Source organism: Dermacentor silvarum, chromosome 5, assembly GCF_013339745.2.
Source record: "Dermacentor silvarum isolate Dsil-2018 chromosome 5, BIME_Dsil_1.4, whole genome shotgun sequence".
NCBI classification, from domain to species: Eukaryota; Metazoa; Arthropoda; class Arachnida; order Ixodida; family Ixodidae; genus Dermacentor; species Dermacentor silvarum.
In genome coordinates, this window is record NC_051158.1 from 66726715 (window position 1) to 66750250 (window position 23536).

Below are 23536 nucleotides of genomic sequence, written 5' to 3' on the forward strand. Positions count from 1 at the left end.
TGCATTGACATGCATTCGTGCATGGTGCTGCTCAAAACTGTTACTTTTGGAGTTTTGAGTGGCTTGTTTGAAAAGGGAGTCTCAAGTCAGCTGGTTTTCTATAGTTCGTTGGTTTTCTGTTCAAATTCAAATAGAGTTTCATATGAGAGTAACTTTATGGCTCATTTGTAGAGCTGCCATGAGTGTTATAGGATGTTGTGTTTCCCGGATCATGCATTCTTTTCCATGGTCCCTTAAGAAATGTATCGGCAGTGTTCTACTGCATATTGTATATAATATAGAAGTACATCCCATTCCCAGCATTCGTCTCCTAGGAGACTATGGGAAAAAAATGCATGACCTGGGAAACAAAATATCCATTAATATTCGCAGCAGCGCTGCAGATGGTGCAAAGAGCTACAGTCACATAAAAAATTACCCAAACATTAATTGAAAGGCAACAAAATATTTTAAAAACCCACTAAATTGAGGACTATTGAAGCAAACTATAGAAAACATGGAAAATGACCGTTTCCAGCAGTGACATGCGGGCGGTCAGTCAGTGTAGGTGGTGCCAACAGACAATGCTGCATCAATGGTTTTTGCAGTTTTTGAATGAAACAAGGAATTAAGATGTAGCAAATAAGAAGATCATGCTGGCATTTCCGAGATGGGACTGGCTTTTCAGGGCATAAGAGCTTTGAAAATGTAACAGGAATGTATTAACGAGGTTCTGCTGTAGTCAATGGTTGCATTTCGTAAGTGGATTTGGGGAGCAACTTGAGCATTCAGCCAGTCAATAGGCTCAGTGCTAATGGTTGGCTAGGAATGTCATGTACAGTCGTCCACAAAAGTTTATGGGACGCAAGATTTTCGAAAAAGCTGAATTCCTACAAAGCCTGGTTATGTAGCCTCGAATTCAAAGTTGTAATATGTAGTTTGCAGTTTGCTACCTACGCAGCGAACTATCAACCTAGAAGTGCCATGCCTTAACGGAGCAGAAATTCACGTCTGTCGTGGGACCTGTGTCCCGTAAACATTTGTTCTGGCTGTACATGAATTGGAACAGGCACCACAAACGCTGGAAAAAGAAAAAAAAAATCTTGACCCTACTTCACTGTCAGGACGTGTACAGACACAATTTCAGTCCACCCAGAGTATTTAAAAAACACAGGCATCGTAACCCCGTTAATTCATTTTCGACTGTAAATTTATGTTAGTCACCCGAGATCACTACATTATTTGGCAGTCAGAATGCTATATGCCTTAGCTATGGGCAGCCTCGGTAGGAATTATCGACCACAATTAACATCACGTCACCCGTGTTTTCTTGTCTCCACTGAGCTGGCACCTGTAGTTGCAGTGGCTCCATCAAATGTGATTAAAGGGACACTTAAGAAAGTTGATTCTAGCTGTATTGGGGATATCCCAGTCACGTGGGGCACTTTTGATTGTGATCGAGCCTGATCAGGATGCAATCGCTCAATCACAATTGGCTACATCGTGCAAACTGCGGAAGGGAGGCAATCATAATCAAGAAATTCAATCGCGATCGGAAGTGTCCCTTATGACGGGGGTATAGGTCACGCTTCTGCAATAGGAAAATGGCCACTCTTATCGTGAGAGGAGGCTTAAAAAGTCAGAAGAAATGCAGATGGCGTGCGGCTCCAAAGTTCACATGGCAGCTTGCGGTGTTGTGTATTTTTACAGCGTTTGCATGGATCTAAATGATTGCAGGTTGGTAACGAAGGACTATATTGCATTCTAAAATAACCACTGACTTAAACTAGCAAGTAACGAAAACATTTCCTGTACCAAGGCTGCCCAAATATGGAAACATATTTTGAAATTATTGTCATTATTGGTGCACAAATCTTCTGACATATAACAGCAATGTGGCGTTTTGTGGAGTTTTCTGGAATGTCTTAGAGTACATACAAACTCAACATTTTGCACATTCATTGTGAACATGCATACAGCAGAGGTTGAGCCTATTGAAGTAAAGTCGACTCGCAAATAAATTTAAGATTGAGTTAGGGGCGTGACTTGACTCATCATGCAGGAGTGATTGGGAGACCAAGAATATAGAAGAGCTGCTGAACTTTTTTGTATTATTCATTCTTGTCTTGGCCACATCTGTGTAAATGTTTGTCTGGACCATCACCACTGTTGATGAGTATGTTGCATCACATTATGTCACCATTTTAGCTGATGCTGAGGCGTTTATTAGCAGCACCTGATGAGAGCCTCAATTCCCACTGTGTTCAGGTTAGCTGTGCCTTTGAATTATTCATAGTTAAAATTCCACAAGCAATCACCTAAGGTTGAAATAAACAAACATATTATTGCCGTTTTCGGATCCGCCACTCGTCCCTGTTCACAATAGTCGGACCCTCTTGCACTCCTCTTTATTATGAACGAGGTACCCGTACTGACCCTGAAATGTCAGTTATACACTAGTTTCTTTCAACCTTAGGCAAGTGCTTCGTTTTATTTTGACCATGTAGAACCCTCGCCCAGCAAGTTTTCTCTGAACATTGGACTGTGGATCATTCACGAGTCCACATTAGGCATGAAGAATTGGACTAACTGACCCATTTTTCTTAACAGCTGTGCTTCAGGACAGCCTCTGATTTCGTTAAAATGTGCACGTCGAAACCTCATATCTCTCCGCCTTATCTAATCTGGAGCACCCGCAGTGTGACACAAGCGTGGCTTGCAGGATGTGAGCTGGTGTAGATAACTGTCGAGTGGATGAATGTAACGATGACAGGTCCGGAACCCCACATGTGCTACGCTTCTCACTGTGTAATAGAAAAAAACTGAAATGCATGCATTACAGTTGAGAAGATCCCCCTTGGACTGCTGCTTAGTGACAATACATTTAGGTTTTAAATACAGGCCAGCAAACCAATGGTTCTTGAGAACCACTTCAGTGAATGTCAGTTGTCCTTGAGATTTAGCTTGTTTATGTGTTCTCAGTGTTATAAAATAAGCAGGGGTGTTCGAATAACAAAATTTTGCAGTCGAATACAAATATCTGTAAGAAAGTGACCTAATATTCCCAATTTCTAAAAAAAAATTGAAATGAACATTTTCGTAGTCTGTTTAGCAACAAAAGGCTTGTTTGCATCATCTCATACATGAAATGTTGTTAACTGCATGCCATGTCAACTGAGAAGCTTGTGAATGAGGAGCAAATGAAAGGACGATTGTATCTGGTGCATCAGTGACAATGACAGTAAGGGTGGGAAAAAGTGAATAGCACATTGCCAAATGCATGTAGCAGAGCGCAGTGCTCGTTGAAGGAGCTGAGGGCAATACTGTAACACTGCGCATCGTTTTGAAGGAATCCAACTATTGTGACATTGTCCAAATAATAAATTGATTTGTATAAATCAAGACAGCGAATTTGTAGGCTGCCTCAGGCGACATATGCTTACTGAATGGGTTGGTGGTAACTACAGTGCATTATGACCTTCGTATGTTTGTTCAAGAAATGGATAGTCTGCATGGCAACCATGGTCCACCTGCACCAGAATCATGCTGAGGCCTCTCTGTCTTTCTCCCTGTAGACTGCAAGAACTGTTGTCCCCGATGGCATTAGAACGAAATGGATATTTGACACGAGTTGTGAACTCGCAAATATGAATCAAATATTCGAAATTTCAAATATTCTCGTACCTCGAATAATAAATAAAGATGTGGCTAGTACTATGCCGGCGAGCTTATAGCTACTGAGATCTGAAATGCGTTGTTCTTGTTCATGATTATAATTCTTTTTATTTAGACCCCTTCGAATGGTTGTAAATTTTCTGACATTACCTTCACATTAAACTTTCACCAGCTTCGCTTGAGCCACTCTAGGATAAACCTAAATAAGAGTGCACTTCTTCAATATGACTTTTGTCTCTCTTTTATGCTAAACATCATGCAAAATTACAGGTGTTAAGCTTTCGACAGAATATTCTCAGCTTTCATTAATGTTTTGTGATGCATAACCACCGTTACATTGGCAGAGTTTCTTGCGGAGTGAGTTGGTTGGTACTTGTGAACAGGAAGCAGCAAGGGGAAGAAGTGGACAGGACAAGCGCTGCACTTGTAACTAAGTTGATTCTTAAAGAAAACTTTTTAAAAATGCAGCACAAGCGCAACAGAATGTTGGATAGAAGAGAACAAAAACAATATCAGGTTGTCCCGTTGTCAAGATGATTGCCTTCTTTTGCTGTTAAAAACAACAATATTGATGATGTAACTCTGGAATTTCCAGTCTATGACATCTGGGAAGTTCGTTAATGTGCATTAACAAGAGAAGTGGACAGAGCCTTGTGAAACATTGGCTGATACAGTAGAAAGTCTTGAATTACAGCACTTGCAAACTGAGCCTGATTAGAGAGAAAACTTTTTATCCAGTTGAACACATTTACATCGAGATTCAGTTCAGTTAGCTTAAGAAGAAGTAATGAGAGACAATGTCAAAGGCCTTGATGAAATCGAGAGATGCACAGCATGAGTATTCAGGTGTGCATATGCATGTTTCACATGAGAAGAATTTACAACCATGTTGACAGCGAATTAAAAAAGGAGTAAAATTCAGATGTGAATGCTTGCTCTACTTTCTCTTGCCCGGTTCTGCTGCAGCAACTTATCCGCTGGACATTGTGAAGACACGACTGCAGGTTCAGGGAGAGCTGACTGCCAAGGGTCAAATAGTTGACCGACGGGGCTTCTTCAAGACTGCAGCAGGCATTGGTAAGTAGACCTCTCTGGCATGTGCACTTACATCGACAACGCCTAAAATGACCAAAACTTACCAAATTGTTAAAATGGGATGTTTGGTCTTAGTTACACAAAATTTGTTAGCGATAAAACAGTTTCACATTTTATATTGGAATACTGACTTTGTTAACCCCTTCCGTGCCTTGGATGAGCAGGGTTCATCTACGTGTTTCTGGTGGAAACTACCAATGACGAGCTCAGCTCGTCAACAGCACTTTGCATTTTACTAGCAATGCCCTAGACTAGCCTAGTTTTGTCTCACTGCTTAGTCATGCTTTTGGTAAATGACAGCGCACAATCATGGGACAGCACAAGCAGAATCGAATTTGTTCTTTCGGGGAAGGTAAAACGTGCTGTTAATTGAAGTCTTAAACAATAATTTGGGCATTTTTGGTCGGAATTTGGGATAATAGCGTGGCACGGAGGGAGTAAATGAAGTTACTAAAAAATACGTACACTGCATGGCTCGGGTGTTATTTGAAGGCAGTGGCGTCTGGCTTCATGATGATGATATTGATGACGGGAATTAAATGATGCAAAAGACGTCACAACATAATGTAGATCAGACACAGCTTTGACTACACTAGTACGTCCCGTCTTTCGCGTTCTTCTATTCTCTTGAAAGCATGCACCAACCATCCCAGCTCAGCACACTATTGTGATAGCGATGACGATGATGATAGTGATAGCACAATGACTTGTCGGTTAAAGCTGTGCGCAATAGGAAGACAACTCAAAATGCTGTCCAATGGACTTCTGTCACAGACCCCGTGAACGAGGCATCAACGCCGGGCCAAATTCCAAAGCCAGCTCCGAAAATAACCCCACGAAAGCAAGGACAAGTAATAAGGGGCATTCTGTGGCCGGTTGTGGTCCAACGACCAAGTCAGAGCCCAGAGTTGTCAAAACACAACAAAATATATTCTTCAAATAAAGCAGTTACATACACACATGCACACTTCAGCTAGGCACATCACAATGCAATTCAGATGGGTGTTATTAAAACTCAGGAAAATGATTAACGACACGCGCTAGGAGTTCAACACATACAGTACAGAATGAATAGGAACACAGTGTCCACTCGTATTCACCCGTGCTGGCCTTGAGTCGGACGATCTCGGCATAGCTCGAGGCAAATCTCAAAGAAGACGGCTCGAAGAACTCGTCGGTTAGCTTGCCGGGGAATCCCCTTCTTCCGCAGACGGTCAGTCTTCACGTCACATCTATTCACCGGCGCGGTCTGATCCCCCTACTGATTCCCTTACGGCGCTTTTATTGCCTTCGCCAGCGTTTTTTGAACCTTCTGACGGAGTCGTGCTCCCATAACATGAACAAATCCTGGGAATCTTCTTGACATTTCTCGCGTTTTTGGCCGCGGCTGTCGAAGAGTCTTCGGGGAAGGTGGTGACTCATCCGTTGGGGGGGGGGGGTGGCGCACGCTCGGGCTGTCGCCCTCCTCTCTCTCTACTCGCCTTATGTCTGGGTCTGAGAGAGTGTGTTGGCATGCCCACTCTCTCCTCTGTTTCTCGACACCATAGCCTTCGCATATCTTGTGGAAGCTTCTAGTCTCTGTTGACCGCGTCGGCTGTCTGTGGCGTATGCGCTCTGTCCCTCTGTCGAAGCTGCCGCGGGGCTGACTTGCTCCTTGGGTGATGCGCGGAGTGCTCTTTAATTATGCGCACTTTTGTGACAACTTCCATCCCCATCTCGGGCCAAAAAATCTAACTAGAAGCCAAGTTGTTAGCTATTCTTGTCATTAGCTTTCTGTGAGCTGCATTTCAACTGCTTTTGAGCTCGCTTGGCATGTCATCAGATCTGTTGGGATATTGAGCCTAGTTAGTGTGCCATCAAAGTTTTTTTGAAAAACTAAGTTTGGCCATTTTGGTATTTCATTTTAACAAACAAAAAACACAGTGACAGTATAAAAGAGGTGCTTTGTCTGTCTTTATACTCTCCCTGTGTTTTTCGTGCGCTAAAAGGCCAAACCAAAGATTTTTGTCAGTGGCTAGCCATAACATTTAAACTTGGGGGCTAGGAAAAGGTTTCAAAGGGAACTAAGGTTATTTCGGCAGAAGTAAGCTGATGATATTGTGGATAAAAGTGAGTGAAAGCAGTGGACTTGTGGGACAGGGCATGTGATGCATAGAAATGCAAAATGGTGTGCTGTTCCCAGTTACACACTGAATGCAATGCTAACAAAAATGTTGCACTTTCACCCAAAAGGTGAAGCATTGATAGCGATAGCAAAGTATTAGACAACTACAGAAAGTAAGGTTCGTATTTTTATCAGCCACATAAATTGCAATAACCATTCACTTTCTCATTAAATTAACAAGCATGGTGTTACACGTGCACAGAAAAACATGTGACGATCTCACTTGATGACCTTGAACACTCGCCGCCACAGTGCTGGTGTGATGAAGAGCACAGACATAGGCGAGCGAATGCTTCTGCTGCTTCTCACTTCAGTGCGTCTCCAAAACCTGAGGTTATGCAACCTCCAGCACTAGGTTTGCAGGAAGGCAGCTCACAAGTAGCCACCGGCCATCCTGACTCGCCTCAACTTTTGCACCTGCCGGAGATTACTTCCGAGGGAGAACGTTGGCGGGTGGTGTATGCACTCAGCCACGTAGACAGCCTTGCGCAGCCATGGCTGGGCTAGTAGAGGAGACACGCGTTCACCTGCCCTCCTTAGCGTGCACTTTATCACAGTACTGCGTGCTGGTCACTGTCCGGCTGTTGACGGCGCACAGAGGTTTATGAGGCCTCCAGAGATGCAGATTGTGGCTGGTTGCAAAAATGATGAAACAATGTGGACACACTGTCAGCACTCCATTCAATCAGTTTGGGGTCGTAGCCAGGACAGTGTTCTAACTTTTGCTGCTGGCATGAACGTTGTGCCCACACACTCTATTAGCTGAACTTGAAGGAAGCAGCACTTAAAAACAGACAATGATGAGAGCAGACTACCATAAGCAAACTAGCATTCGTGCTGAGCTGCTGTGTGTATACACTGGTCCGAGTGGATCGGAGAGTAAACGTCAATCTACTGTTATCTAACTTTTCACTTGGGGCTGACTAACGCCAATGGGAAATCTTGTGCACGTTGAGGTGCGATGCCTTCAACGCCACTGGCGGTGCTCCTCATTGCACCAGCATTGTGAGACACCTGGTAACGGCCAGGGCCTTGTTTCTTCTGCTCAGCAGCAGTTGCCTTGTGTGCTGCATTGCGCCACCATGTCACGACCATGTATTGTTGGAACACTGTCTAAAGAGTTCAGGCGTGATGCTAAGCCCTGCTGTCATTACAAGTGCCGCACTCTTTGGGTGAAAGTGCCAAATGTTTTGCAAATCTCGTGTCCTGTAAAACTTTGTGGCGGACTGTCCGTAGCATTTTCAAGTGTGGACGCGTTCTCACGTGTCGCAGTGCTTGGATCAGTGAGTGTTTCTCACACCCCATGCATGATTACAGTGCAGGAGGAAGGCGTGCTAAAGCTGTGGAAGGGGCTGCCACCAGCCATCTATCGGCACCTCAGTAAGTCATCATCTCACATTTTCAAACTAGCCTGATAAACAGTTGTTAAGTTGCTTTGCATCAGAATTTTACCACAAGGTAAAGTTGAAGTCCTGTTGGTACTTTCTCAACACTAGTTAAAAAGCTTGTCTGAAAGGAAAAGAAAAAAACAAAAAGACATTTGAGGTGATTTAGAACTGTAGTGACGTATATCCATGTGTACGTGTTGTTGAAAGCTTGCCTTATACTTGACGCCACAAAGGAAATCATATGATGAATGCTAAAGGTATTTATGGTAATTTATCGTGACATTAATGTTTACTAGTACTGCAGACATTAGAGAGAGTTTTAGTGTACCATTTGTCAGGGTTAGCAACGGTACCGCTATGGCACTAACCACCGTATTCTTAAATGTTCCTCCACCTTGACATCTGGGGCTAGGTGGCATTGCCCAACTCTGAAGGAGCAGTGATATATATTTTTGAATTTGTAAAAGCTCTACTACACACTTCTTACATGTATAAGGATGACACCTATTAAGTACAAAAATTGGGAAACATAAGATATTTTTATTTTATACTAAAGTTGTTCTCGATACTGCACCTGGCGTTATCAACATTACTGAGATGTTGTGACACAGAGAAAAATTTGCTGATGACGTGTAACAATGAGGCTAGGCACGATGGCGTTGCTGATCTTTGTCAAGCTATCACATTAAATGGCGGAACATTTCAAGAATATGAAAATAAATAGTTCTGCGTAGCATCTTAACTACAAATATCAGAACAGACCTCAGAAGCATGTAATACATTCATTTAGTGGTAGGTTGCAACATGCTTCACAGAGCCTGTTAACACGTTCACTGTGGCATGGGTCACAAGCAGGTCACAGCAGTTATTGCCCCTGTGCGGTTGTCGTAAACAACGGAGAGGAAAAATTCTTGTTGCTTTTGATTTTGACGCTTTGTGGAGCCATCCCTCTGCATCTTGAGCAAGTTTCAAGAGAGCACAACTTCTTGGCGGCTCACAGGTGGGTCACAACACACCAGAGGAGCATGACAAATGACCCACCGGTGGGTCATCGTGCACCGGAACCGGGATTTCAGAAGGCGCAGCCGCAGTGAACGTGTTAAGAAGTAACAACCTTAGGGTTTGCTTTTTGATCAATGACGAGTGTCTTGCTCGGTCAGTGTACCTCCTTTTCTTTTACTCGGTGACACTTGTATGTGCATGTGTTTGTGTGTGTGCGTGTGTTCAGTCTACAGCGGCTGCCGGATGAACTTCTACGAGAGCATGAGGGACCGGTTCCTGCGGAACAAGGACGGCACGCGCGCGCCCCTCTGGTGAGGGGCTCGTCCGCCTGTCTCGGTCGGAGTCTGTCTATGGGGGACTATAGTTGTCTTGTGTGTATGGATAACTGATGGCACTTGCCTTTTCTATGTTGAACTCTTTTTTCAAGTTTTGCTCAACATACCTCAAGTTGAAAACTATTGGATACTACCTGCATGAAGCGGGCAAAGAACAACACAGCAGAAGGCACGCAAATGTTGAATGCCCCAAACATTTTTTTTTTCTCCTCCTCTGCTGTTCTTTTTCTGGCTTCATGCAGCTATTACACAATAGTTTAAATCAAGCAACTATTCCTTGAAGATGTTGTGGTCAGTACCTCAAGTCCTGGGGTGTGCTTTACACGTTTCTTGCACAGTACCTAACCTGCATAGGAAATTAAAAGAAGTCTTAGCTACAGGTGTTAAAGGGAATGCTGCGTGTGCTACAAGGCAGGATTGCATTGCTGTGAAGCACCACCATGCATCAACACAAAACAACAGTGGGCTTCTTCGATTTTCCACTTCTGGCTACCCGCGGGCTGCCAGAGCCAGCCAGACGCCTTCGTCATTCTCGGGTTGCTCCGCCCATCGCGTGACGCACTTCCACCGCACGTTCGTTTTACTCGAGCTGGAAGCTTCTGGCTACCCGCGGGCTGCCAGAACCAGCCAGGACGATTTTGGTCTGGCAGCTCTCTGGAAGTTTTCTGGCTAGCAGACGACAAAAAGAGGCGATGAGCGCTCGCTGCCATCTTTGATAGGACTTGACGGATTGCAACGCGGGCGCTAGCGCACGCCGCCCCCGGCTGGCGTGCTTTTGGACTCGCGTACTTCTCGGAGCGATTCCCGATGTCAGCGTGGGGCGTGGATCACTGATTGCATTACTTCTAGTGTCATCTTACTAGGATTCTAACGCACCGTTCCGCCTTGCGAGGCGGTGCCGTACGAGCGGCGGCGAACCATTTGAAGCTTTCGTTTGTTTGTGTTCCGTGAATGCTTCTTCTCAGACGTGAACAGCGCGCTGCGCTCTCGATTATGCTTGCATGCTATCTTCATCATGTTCCGCGCAAGTTGTCGAAGTTGTAGACGCTCATTCCCGCACATTGCATTGCCTTTGCGGTTCATGTAATTTTCTGGTGGTATCCCTTTTCACATTGCTCGCGCTTAAAAGGAGCACCATCAGGCAAAAGAAACTTTCTGAAATCGAATTCAAGCATGTCAGAATTTTATGCATATAAGACGTACCCGATATCCTGCTTTTTCGTGTCTTGTTGAATGATGTCAAATGTCGCCGGTGGCCGACGTGATCGCTATACGAGCAGGCATCCTCGAGCGAGCGAGCGATCACTTAGGTGCAATTTCGCATCTTGGAATCGGACGCGTCGCACGCCGTTTATTGCGCTGTGCTAAGTGAGCAGCACAGTGCGCGTCCTGTGCCGAGTCGTGTGAAATCTCGCAAAAGTGATTGTATTCCTGAATGCAACTATATATTTCCAAGGTGGCAACGCAGAAATGGGCCAACTACGCCTCGCGCGCGCTGCCCACGCCGGTCGCTGCCATGCTGGTAGCATGTTTACATATCTCCCACAGCCAGCGCTGTCCCGGCGTTCGATTTTGCAAACTTCGGGCAGCTCCGGGTTGTCTTGGGATCCCAGCCCACGTGACTTCCTATCAGAACCGGAACTAGCTGGCTGCCGTCTGGCTGCCAGTGGGCTGCCAGAACTCCGAAAATCGAAAAAGCCCAGTGAGAGAGGAGATGACTGAGCGTATGAAACTAAATTTTGGGGAGCTTTGCTCTTGAGCAATAGTACTTCAAGTTCTTTATTTATTCATGATTATCTGAGTGTTATTGCATGCCATTATAATGGAACCCTACTGGTAGATTCCCCCTTCATACATTTTGTTGATTAAGCATTTTATTTTCTCGGAAATTCCAGAGGCATGGACTAAAGGCGTGCATGATTGACAAAGATCCTCACCTCAACGATTATCTGCTATAACATTGCTAAAGACTGCTGTGTCCCAAATCAGTGATCCCATATATTATCATCCGCGTTGATTTGTTTCTTGGGTGGCACAGTCAAACCTCAATATAACAAAGTCGTACTTGCTGCAGAAAACTTCATTAAGTTTTGAATTTCGTTAATTCGAGGTTTCCTAGTTTCTATAGTAAAAATAATTTCACAAATTCCCAGAACATTCCTGCTGGATAGTATTTTGTTTGTAAGCACTTGTAAACAAATCGCAAGAAGGGTAGGCTCTAGCAGGGCGCTTACAAGAGCCAGCGCGTGCAGAGCAGACCGTGCTGAGAGCAATGCATCGAGGCAGGCTCACAGCATCCAAGATTTGCTGTGCGTTGCATCGCCTGGCATTGTAAATCTTGGATGTCATGGCTGACCGTGTTTATTGCCTACAGTTATTATCAGATGGCTAGCACGCGCCCTAAAGGACCCTAATAAAGTTTTTCATCCATCCATTATCAGATCCCGTGCACAAATGAAAAACAATTGTGTGAAAAGATACAGATATTCGTCCTAATATTGAAAAAATGTGGAAGTTTCGCCAGAAAGTCGAAGCATTAATGACGATAGCAGAGACAACTATACAAAGTTAGGTTTGTAGTTTTATCAGTGCCCCGCACGCTCAGGCCAATGATAGCAGATCTCACTTGATGACTATGAATGCTCGCTGTCACGTGAGCGAATGCTTTGCACCGTATCTCGGAAACTTGAGATTATGAGCACCAGAGGCAGTTGCAAACTACCTTTTGACATTTAAAAAAGCAATTAAAACACCAATTGCAGTCTTTTGTTGTATCACTACACCAAGACTTATATTAGCTTTGGCAGATCATTCATGATTGATTCAAATCATCCAAAAAATTACTTTGATCCCACCTGAAATTTCAATTGAATGACACCTTCAGTTACTTGAAATCGTTTTTGATGGGAGTCTGTGGTTGGGCTCTCTAATATCGCTTGACCTTGCAAGGTCAATATATTTTACTTTATGTTCTTAGTATTCTAGTAGCTAATAAGTGCACTGCTAAGTGATATTATTTTCATCTAACTCATGGCAGTCAAACTGAACTGAATGGAAAAACAGAAATGAGAAGTGGAAGGGCACTGGCAGGAGCTTTAGGTGGTGGCCAGAGAAAGTTAACGAGAGTACAGAAGTGAACATTTTAGTTTGTGCTGCGTGAATGTGTAAGTTGCTTTCTCACTGGCTGCTCCTGAATTTTCGAGCACATTGACTGACAGGTTGTGCATTTACTACAAGACGTTTATTTTATTTCAGTAGCTACTGTATTAACTCGCATAATGAACGCACCTTTTTTCCCAAAAGATATGCTCAAAGTTGTTCGTTATGTGGTGTAAAATCTTGAGCGATTCTTTTTCCGCGGCCACCTCTAAAAAGTCGCAGTTTCGTCTGAAAGGTGAACCATCGATTGCGATAGCAAATGCGTAGACAGCTGTACGAAGTAAGAATAGTAGTTTTATCGGCCGTATATGCTTGCAAATATTCGCTTACTATCTAAATTAAAAGCATGGTGTCAGCGCACACAGGCAAACATGAACACATCACACTTGATGACCGCAGGACACTCGCTGTCAAAACGCTGGCGTGAGCAAGTGCGGTAGCACAGCGAGCGAAATGACCTTCATGCCGTGTATCACTTCAACGCAAACTGAGTGGCGAGAATGGAGTACGCACAGAGGTATAAGCCGCCGTCGCACCTCAGCCCCCGACGCAGATCGCTTTCAAGATAGGGCATGCGCGGCCGCGCAATGCGCAGTTGCTGCACCGCGCCACTAATCCACTCTCACCGGCGCCATACGCGTGACAGAATACAGCACATTTCCTCCCCGCCTTTCTCCCTCGAACTCGGGAGATTGAGCCGCCATTGTCGGCGCCGACAGCAAAAATGCGCAATAAAAGTAGGAGACACACGGTACGATTCGGCGTCCGATACAGCGTCCGATACAAATGTACCCGCCGGATGCTGTATTGGACGCTGAATCGTATCGTGTCTGTCCTACTTTACGGCAGCAAGTTCAGGGTGCGATGATTATGCGAGTTTGATGCAAGTTACGTGGGACAGCCTGTATCATCATCAGCCTGTATTTATATCCACTGCAGGACGAAGGCCTCTCCCTGCGATCTCCAATTACCCCTGTCTTGCGCTAGCTGATTCCAACTTGCGCCTGCAAATTTCCTAACTTCATCGCCGTACCTAGTTTTCTGCCGTCCTCAACTGCGCTTCCCTTCTCTTGGTATCCATTCTGTAACTCTAATGGTCTACCGGTTATCCATCCTACGCATTACATGGCCTGCCCAGCTCCATTTTTTCCTCTTCATGTCAATTAGAATATCGGCTATCCCCCTTTGCTCTCTGATCCACAACGCTCTCTTAACGTCAGGCCTAACATTTTTCGTTCCATCGCTCTTTGTGCGGTCCTTAACTTGTTCTCGAGCTTCTTTGTTAACCTCCAAGTTTTTGCCCCATATGTTAGCCCCGGTAGAATGCAATGATTGTACACTTTTCTTTTAAACGACAGTGGTAAGCTCCCAATCAGGATTTGGCAATGCCTGCCGTATGCACTCCCACCCAATTTTATTCTTCTGTAAATTTGCTTCTCATGATCAGGGTCCCCTGTGAGTAATTGACCTAGATAAGCATACTCCTTTACCGACTCTAGAGGCTGACTTGCTATCCTGAATTCTTGTTCCCTTGCTAGGCTGTTGAACATGATCTTTGTCTTCTGCATATTAATCTTCAACCCCATGCACTCTTGCACTTTCTCGGTTAAGGTCTTCAATCGTTTGTTGTAATTTGTCCCCCTTGTTGCTGAATAGGACAATGTCATCTGCAAACCGAAAGTTGCTGAGATATTCGCCGTTGATCCTCACTCCTAAGCCTTCCCAGTCTAAGAGCTTGAATACTTCTAAGCATGCCGTGAATAGCATTGGAGAGATTGTGTCTCCTTGCCTGACCCCTTTCTTGATAGGTAACTTTCTGCTTTTCTGCCTGTATATATATCCACAAATATATCCGGTGAGATGCTGACTGACCCAGCCGCAGTCATGCCACATCCTAAGGGGGGTGGGGGTTAGGCACAGAAAACTTTGCATTTAAAGCGACTAATTAATGACAGTTGCCTGCCACATTGAAATTACTGTACCAGGTTCCCGAGACATCATTGCTTTTGATAGCATCTCCAAGCACTAGTTCAGTGTTTATCAGCAAATGTGTAGCTTTTGACCTTAATTATTGTGTGAAGCAATAAGGAAGGACATTTGTTAGTCAATCGTATTGCAATCTGGAACATTTGCAAGTTTCTTGACCCTGTCCATATAATTGCACTTTTTACAAAGCATTTTAGCCCTTCGAGGGTCGAATTTTTTTACAAATACGGTGCCCCTGTGGTCAATCTTCTTTTATTGCTGTTTGCACTTAGTAGGAAATGATTGAAAACTCATGAATATAGCAAGAGTTCATTGCAAGCAATATTTTGTCTCAAAAATGCTTTACTCGTGCCAAAGCGTACACAAAGATAATGGTATACAGTAAGAGATTGAGACAAATGTCTAGCAAAATTTGTGGGTATCAATTTCACACGTTTCATGAGAAGAAGAAATGCTTGAGCAGTCGCCGTGAGAAGAGGCACTGTGCACTGCCATACCGAAATCACGACTGCGTGCACCTCAGTGTACGGGGGGAACCGCAGCCGAAGGCAAAGAAAAAGAAAACTGATTAGGATCTCTGAACTTTGGCCATTTCAAGCTACTGAAATGCGAGAGCGGTGGCCGTAAAAAACAGCAGCATCTCCGCCGCGCATGCCTTGATGGTGGCAGACGACACGCGTGCTACCACATGATTGATCGAGCATTCGGAGGTAAACAAGTCAAGTTTGTGTGTACTGGTGAGCAGAAACACAGTTTCAAATGACTTTGGGCGACTCCATATTGATGGCAGCACCTCTCAAGAACCAGTGGTCTCGAATATGCGCGAAATATCGAACATAAGATCAGCACCATACAAGTATGTCAAAAACCATGCGGGATGGATTCAGCGGCGCCGCACATGTAGGGCAAAAACTCTCAAACTTAAACATTAATTGTGTTGAACTTCAAGTTATGTCAAGACTCGACTTAGCAACTTCTGGAAGACTTCACTGTGCAATAATGACTGAAATACATAATACTATGAAATCAGTGACATCGAACTGGCATCTGTGGTGCTGCTGCTGGGGCACATAATGAAAAATGGTGAACGTGTCCTTCGTTTTGTCTGGCAGTAATCACCTTTTTGCAAAATAAATGCAAATAGTGCTTTGAAAAAATGCCTCACTCATGTGACATAATGTTTCCTTTGTGAAATACTTTATCAGGTGTTTCACATTCATATCACTAGACTTTTGACTGTCGAGAAATTAACGTGTGCTCAACATTGAATGTGACTGAATTGACAGGTCAAGTTGCCTGGCATTTAGCGGAAAACACATGACTGTATCTTTAGTCTTGCCAAAACAGGTTGTGACCACCCCAATTTGGGAACCAAATTATGTTTTTTGCTTAAAGCAAAGCCTTCTTCGCCTACCATCCCGTGATTCGGTATGTCGTCACCAGCTGTCTCACCGAGTAGAAGCTGGTGTTGTCACAGCATACGATCACTTTCACGCAAGGTTTCGCGTGACTTGGCACCGGACATGTCGACATATATAGCTGACAGGGTTATTAGCGCTATGGCCAAGCTCACGCCTTCGCACAGTGTCGAGAACACTTTCAGCCATCTACTTTGACGTACCCGGTGCGGATTCACTGCGAAATCTCGGGAAGGACAGTATTGCCAAAAGTGATTGCCCCTGAATCGAACTTACTTTTGCTCTGCAAGGCACGCCGCTGTGGCTGATGACCGCTATGGAATGCCTTCGTCATGAGAAATCCGTTGAGCGTTTCCCATCATGATGTGCTGTATTGTCTTGCCGGCTCATCAAAGCTTTGCTTGCATCGATTCCCACACTTTGTGGAATCCGCATGATTTTTCTTGCTACAGCCTTAAAGAGATGCATGACAAGGTGCCCATGTCCCCCATCCTTTTCTGCAGGAAGTGTGTCCTGGTGGGGGTGGCGGCGGGTGGCATGGGCCAATTCCTGGCCAGCCCCACGGACCTGGTCAAGGTGCAGATGCAGACCGAGGGGCGTCGTGCTCTCATGGGACTGCCGCCCAGGTAAAGTAGCTGCCCTCTTGCACTGGACCCTGTGACCACCATTGCAAAATTTGGGGGGTCGGGAGTAAGAGTTTGGAGAACGCTTAAGCTTCGCCTTTAAGAGTGGGATGCGATAGCATTCAAAGATCCGTGACTGTTTGTCAGGCTTCCCGGCAACTGCAGCTTTCTTTTTTCTCCAACTTCACCTCGGCGTGCCGCTGCTGAGGAGGCGAGCGCCATCTGGATGGTGTTTTTGCAAGGAACACCGACCGAGGCGCGCATGAATGTTAGAAATGCTGAAAAAGGGGCTTGTGTTTGAGTTTTCGCGTAACAGAATTATATGTTTTCTCGTATATTCAAATTACAATCCGACGCTGTGGGGAAGTTGTACTTTACTATCTTTCCGACTCATGTTACTTTGAGAAATTCAATTAGTTCACCTCAATTGCAATTCAATTAGCCACGCAAAAGGCCTGCATTGTCGGGGTGGTTCGGGATGATTTTCTTGACCGCGGATGCCGAGACCGATGCTGGATTTTCTGCGACGTGGGGCCCTTAACGCTCTCGCATTAAAGGCTGACATGCGGCATCACTGTGATTGATGTACTGGTGAGCCCTCCTCACTCTTGTAAACGGTGCACTCTTTAGGGTGTACTTCAGGAACACTGTGCATTTTTACAAGTTGTACACCCTTTAGAGTGCACTAATTTACACTGTGAATAATCTGCTGTAAAGGCACTACAGGGTGCACCCTCCACTGTAGGGTGTACAGCATACAGGCTCTTTTGCTCCCCCCTCTTCTATAATGACACCCTTTGAGGCTTACCTTGTTCCCCCAACAATAACCAGCTATTTTACGTGCATTTCTTTTCGTGAACGCTGCCCTCCCGGTACTTTCACGTAGACTTTTTGCTTTCATGAATGATTCGGGCATATTAGTGTGACATGCACTCTAAAAACAGTTTACACCTTTTGGGACATGTCTTTGTCCCACCAAAATCGTCATCTGCCTTACTTGTGTTTCCTTTCTTTAAATCTCTGTGCTCGTTACTTTCTTGTCAAGCATGCTATATCACAGCAATAACACTCATGTCGTTCGTGACCTGGAAGTACTAGACCAGCAGCGTTAAAAAAAAAAAAAAAGCTGTATAGATGAGAATTATAGTTGTGGGACAACAATACACCCCAAAGGGTGTAATCTGTTTTTTGAGTGTGGGAGTTCTGACAGAAGAGTAGACTGAATTTAATGTACTCTATTATATCCTAAAGGATGTACAATTTGTAATGCCCAGTGTGTTCGTGTCGGGAATGCCAAGTGCACTTTGATGTTTTGTAGCGCCCTTGACAGGAAACATCAAGAAGTGTTAAAGAAAATGCGCACGTCATTATGATCACCACTGTGTGGAAAAAATACACCCAGTTTACTCTCAGTTTAAACTATGGCTCATAAGAGTGATGAAAAAGAGGGAACGCCGACCAAGAACCAAGAAACTCATCATGCCTCTCCATGACCAGACAGGATTCCGTCATATCCCAGACTGTGTTTGTTAAAGTATGTACAGCTCATACGGCTCGGCATCTTGTAGTATTACTGATGGGAAAGTAGAAGATACATGATGATGAATGTTGTTGTGTCAAAATGACACCCTAAAAAGGTGCAAAAAATGTTAAAAATGCTCTCTTTGTAATTAGCACAGACCAAGCTGGCACTGCCTGATACTATTAAGCTAACTGAATGCTAAAGCTTTTGTACCTGATAAGCGTTTTCAGGACAGTTCCAAGGTACTTTTAAAGGGACACTGAAGAGAAACCCGAAGTTGAGCTTTAATGGTAGATTATCCCATCACAATCACAGTCATACCATTCTTACGGTGAACAGATGTTTAATAAGCGAGAAAATAGCGAAAAACTGAAGGATAGGTGCTGACGCCCCTTCAAATTTCCCGCACTACACGTTCGTGACGTCGGAGATTACAAACACAGGCCGGTCGCGATTGGTTGAGAGTGATTTATCGCTGTTAATAAAACACAAAATGAAATACACCTTAGACGTACATAAACAGCATTTGCCAACTTTTTAAACTGTTTCAAGTCAGGAAGTAAAAGTTTAGCACAAAATTAAATAAGAAAAAATGGCATGGCGATACATCCGGTCGTGATAGTTTCGTAGTATCGTTTTTTGGTCCGTGCATCATCGCGCGCGCGCCTGTTCTGCTCTACAGCGTTTGGCTGCGTGTTGCATGGCTCGAAAAACGTTGACTTTGCAGGAAACAGCCAGAAAATACCTCGTGTGTGTAATGTTGAGGGCTGCATAAATGGCCCAAGGTGCTTGCTCAGGGGCAGCGGCAGTGTTGACTCGATTGTGTCCTTTCATGTGGTGCCGCGCGGTGAGCCCCGGCTCCCCGGCGTTCGCAATGGCTCAGTGTTCTGCCGATGATAAAATGGCCAAAGAGCCAGAGAAACCGATGATGTGCTCTCTGCATTTCTCGCCCTCGGATTTTGTGTATAATCCTACCCTCGGAAAGTATTTTGGCGTGCCCCAGAGGCCAGTCCTTTCTTGAGCAGCTGTTCCCTCAATGCGGCCTTCATTAAACCCCCTACCGGTGCCTCTGCAGCAGCAAACTGGCGGCTTGGTGAGTGCTGAATGTCATTAAATAAAGCCACGAAATAACCATACCGAGTACGTGCGCAACTTTTTACGCTTGTTCTGTCGGGAACATCGTCGCCTGGCGGACTGGACACGCCTTCCGTCGACGAAAACGAAGCTCTGCTCTGCGCCGGCGCGGCCGGCGGCTCACCGCCATCGCACGCGGAAACACCTACCGCTCGAGCACGGAGGATCATTTCACGCTCCGTTTCACTGAATATCGCTGAAATGCAGTCCTGCTTCCCTGGCAAGCTCTTCGTTGCAAGGTTCAGCAGCAGCAACGGTATCCATCGCGGCGAACGCAAACGCAGCGGCCATGCAGCCATGATACAGCCAGCGCCTCGGCCATTTACGCAAGCGGTGACGTATCATGGCGCATTCTGATTCGCTGAGAGCAATGAAATCTGTGATGACACTGCTTCAGCGCCAAATCTGGGGTGAGAGAAATTGAGGAAGAGATTTTTGGTCTTTGTTTACGAATTTTTCCACTAATAACTCATATTTTTGCACCCAACAAAAACTGCATGCATTCCTGAAGGTTCCTCTTTTATTCCAGCTGAACTTCCTGTTTCTCTTTAGTGTCCCTTTAATGTACAAAGCAAAATATCCCATGCACTGTGGGAGTTGGTCTAAGATGAAATGGCGCTGTCTCGACAAAGGACGTGCAGCAGACTTATGGATGGTCGGCAAAGTCTAGGAAGGTTTGATAAGAAAGCTTTGCTTTAATATTGTAAGAAAGTTTACAAAGAGGACACGACACGATAGGTCAGAAGGCAGAAATGCGAGTGAGATCTGGCTTCTTCCTTCTTGCCTGCAGGGTGACAGGTACTTGGCAGGCACTAAAGAAGATTGCCTCTGAGGGCGGGATCCGGGGCCTCTGGAGAGGGGCTGCCCCGAACGTCTACCGCGCTGCACTCGTCAACCTTGGTGGTCAGTATGCTCTACTCTTTCCTTCTTTGCCGTAGCTCCTCCTACCCTCTCGCACTGTAGGGTTTGAAAACTGCCTGCTGTTGTGCATGTGGAAAAAATTGGTCATAAAGCTAAAATGTCCTAAGCAAAGCAGTAACCCCTCTAAAAAATCCCAGAAACTCGGAGATATTTACCGTGTTTCCATATATTCATTAGCTTTCACGTGGCCTAAAATAATCATTCTCGTCGTTATGGTGTTCAGGTGGTTTTTTTGGCAGCTAAATTTCGGAGGTATGTGCAAAAGTTCAAAAACATAGGCAGAGATCCAAAGAAGGGTCAAGAAAGCAATGTGGGGTGAAGCAAATCACTAGATTTGTGACCGGTAGTGCAGCAGTCGTTTGCCAGATCTCATTGACGTGTGGCAAGATTTATGTGGGCCAAAGTTTGTCTGGTGCATCCACATGCACCTAAGGGAACTTACTGACAGCATTCACTCATATCCATTTGGCAGCACCTGATCCTGATTTTCATGACATGATCATTGTGGCTGGGCATTGTAATCAAGACATTGTGCGAAATTGTCGAGGCATTTCACACCAAAAGATAATGTGCTATGTGTGTTAGCCAGGCATCAGTTTCACTTTCTGATGAGCTTGCGTGATCATGACAACCGCTTTTTATGTTCTCTTAATAGTTTCTAATCATTGCTAAGCTACCATGTAACCTTTTTTTAGCTATCACATCTGTATATATACTGTATTTCCTTTAACAAAAATCTAGTTGTGAGTAAGCGCTCATGTCGTCGTCTTTTCTTCATGTCCCACTTCCATTTGCGCTTCTTTTTTTTTGTTATGATGACATTTTACCAACTTGCCCAGTTGCCAATTCTTCTACTGTGCAATTTCTGCCTTGCAATCTGCCAACCCCACTCTGTGATTTGAAGCCTACTGCCTCCATCTCACTTAACCCTTTAAAGACGAGGCATTTAAATACTTCGCAGAAAATTTTATTTTTGATTTAAATATGCAACATACCCTGGGAATGAGCATATTCAACGAAAAGAAAAAAAAAATATTTGCAGAAACTTTTTTAGGGCAGCACCAAGCAGAACACTGCAATTGAGCTTCACCCCAAGCCACCTATGGCTTCGTTTGGAACTTGCACAGACAGTTGGCGCCATATGTGAACCATAGGTGCACATTGCATTTGCTTTACATCACGTGTGTGACACCACTCGAGCCGGGGGATCTTGCATCGGTCTGTCTCCTCTGAATGTGCTTTCAAAACAAATCAAGTAACGTGCCAAACTTCCTCCTCGTCCCGTAGTCCTGCCCTAATCCGGCAAATAACACTTGCTGCCTGCCTGTCACCGTTGGCTGAAGACATCTAGCCAGAAACTTCGTCGTTAATAGCAAAACTCAGCAAGAAAAAAAAATTTGGTTGCTGGTGTGTTGCCTGTATGCAACGCTCATCCATAAAGAGTTAACCAGAATGCATCTAAAGGCCACTTTTTTGTTTCACCTTGGGAGTGTGCTGGTGATTTCTGGTGGGGGTGCTTTGAATGTACTAGCTTAATGCATCATCCTTCCAAAGCATTCAATGTTCGCTCCGTACCACCCGTGTTTGTATAAGTTAAGCCACTAGAGACGTGTGTGTCTTCATTGTTTGGATTAAGTCCTATGGCAGCTGTACATGCGCCAAAATATATTAAAAATTTTAAACTGGGCGAGGTGAGCGTTCATTATTGCGTAAAGTGCAAACGGACAAGGACGAGTCCTGTGTTCTTCACTCATCGCTGTTCGTTGGCGCTTTTTGCAAAAATATAGGAAACCTTTTAAGTTGGCTTCTCTTCAAAATGAGGCCTCATGGGGAGAAGCCCTCTTCTGCAATTGCCTTCATTCTACGGATGATAGCCATAATATTGGAAGCACAAACGTGTGCGTAAACTGAGGATGTTTGCAAGCCAGGAAAATAAAGAAAAAAAGAATGTTAACGAAAACATTGAAAATAGTTGCGGCATAGCACACAGACAGATTTGCCTGTTCCCTGTGTAAGGAGTTATTTGCCGCGTAAGCACTGACAGGGCACACGAGTACAAGCATCTTTGATTCCTTTTGATGTGTACTGGCAGTGTACCATTCGGAACAGTTGTCCTCTGATGTCCTCTCCTTCCCTGGCGCAGATCTGACGACGTACGACACAGGAAAGCGGTTTCTCCTGCAGCACACGAACCTCAAGGACAACTACTTCACCCATTCGCTCGCCAGGTGAGCCACTCGTTGCTGTTGGCAGGAAAGCTCTAATGAAAGTGCATTCAGCCACATACTTATGCACGTACATGTGCTCGTGTTTGGAAAATAAGAAGGGTACAGCGAGGTACTACCCTCTAAGAAAAAGTTTTTACGCTTTTAGGCTTACCTTGTCCTTGAACAATAATAGTCGTCTATCTTGCACATGTTTCCTCTCTTTAACTTTGCACTTTGGGTGCTTTCTGGTGACGAATGGCATGTGCATATCAGCATGACATAGCATTCCTGATAGGAAAGTATTAGGCATGCAGCACTGAAGAAGGAAGTGCACGCAAGATAGATGACAGCTATGGTTTGGGGACGGGATAAACCCCAAAGGGTGTAAAACTCATTTTGGGGGTGTATTGTGTAAGCGCCCTGTGCTGTGAAACAAAGCTCCGGAAATGGTTTTGTATGTTCTGTCATAGCCGCCCTTGATCAAAGCACGGTGCAGCTTTACGGGCAGAGTGAGTTCGCAGCATTAATGAGTTGACTGTGCATCAACTCGCCCTGCTGCTGCTATCATCTGTTTAATGGCAAGCTCACAGTCAAAAAGCGCTATTGGAATCAACGCACAGGAGAAATATCTCATATTTATTTTGTGAAGGCTGCACATAAATTTGGGCCTAAATACTTTTTTTAAAATTATTTGTGTATGGGCCGCACCCCTGTTTTTTCCCTAGCATGCACCTTGTTGGCTGCACCCCACGCAGTGCTATTTTCATGTGGCAGAGACGTGCTACACGTGGGTGTATTAGTGGGCGATAATGTTAAACTTGGGTCACTGCAAAATTAGATTATTATAGAATTAATAGATTATCTAATCGTAGACCATCTCAACTCGTAGACTGAGCTCGTAGACCCGGCCATGGACGCTGTCACAAAA

The 23536-nt window shown here is 44.7% G+C and overlaps 1 protein-coding gene across 1 annotated transcript in view; it reads left to right on the top strand.

Moving 5' to 3' along the window:
* Window positions 1–23536, top strand: part of LOC119453441 (mitochondrial uncoupling protein 4-like) — a 32462-nt gene that overhangs the window by 2149 nt on the left and 6777 nt on the right. The window contains exons 2-7 of the mRNA XM_037715472.2: window positions 4621–4731; window positions 8231–8293; window positions 9530–9614; window positions 16705–16827; window positions 20271–20383; window positions 22545–22629. Coding sequence (XP_037571400.1) covers window positions 4621–4731; window positions 8231–8293; window positions 9530–9614; window positions 16705–16827; window positions 20271–20383; window positions 22545–22629 — 580 coding nt within the window. The remainder of the gene's footprint in view (window positions 1–4620; window positions 4732–8230; window positions 8294–9529; window positions 9615–16704; window positions 16828–20270; window positions 20384–22544; window positions 22630–23536) is intronic.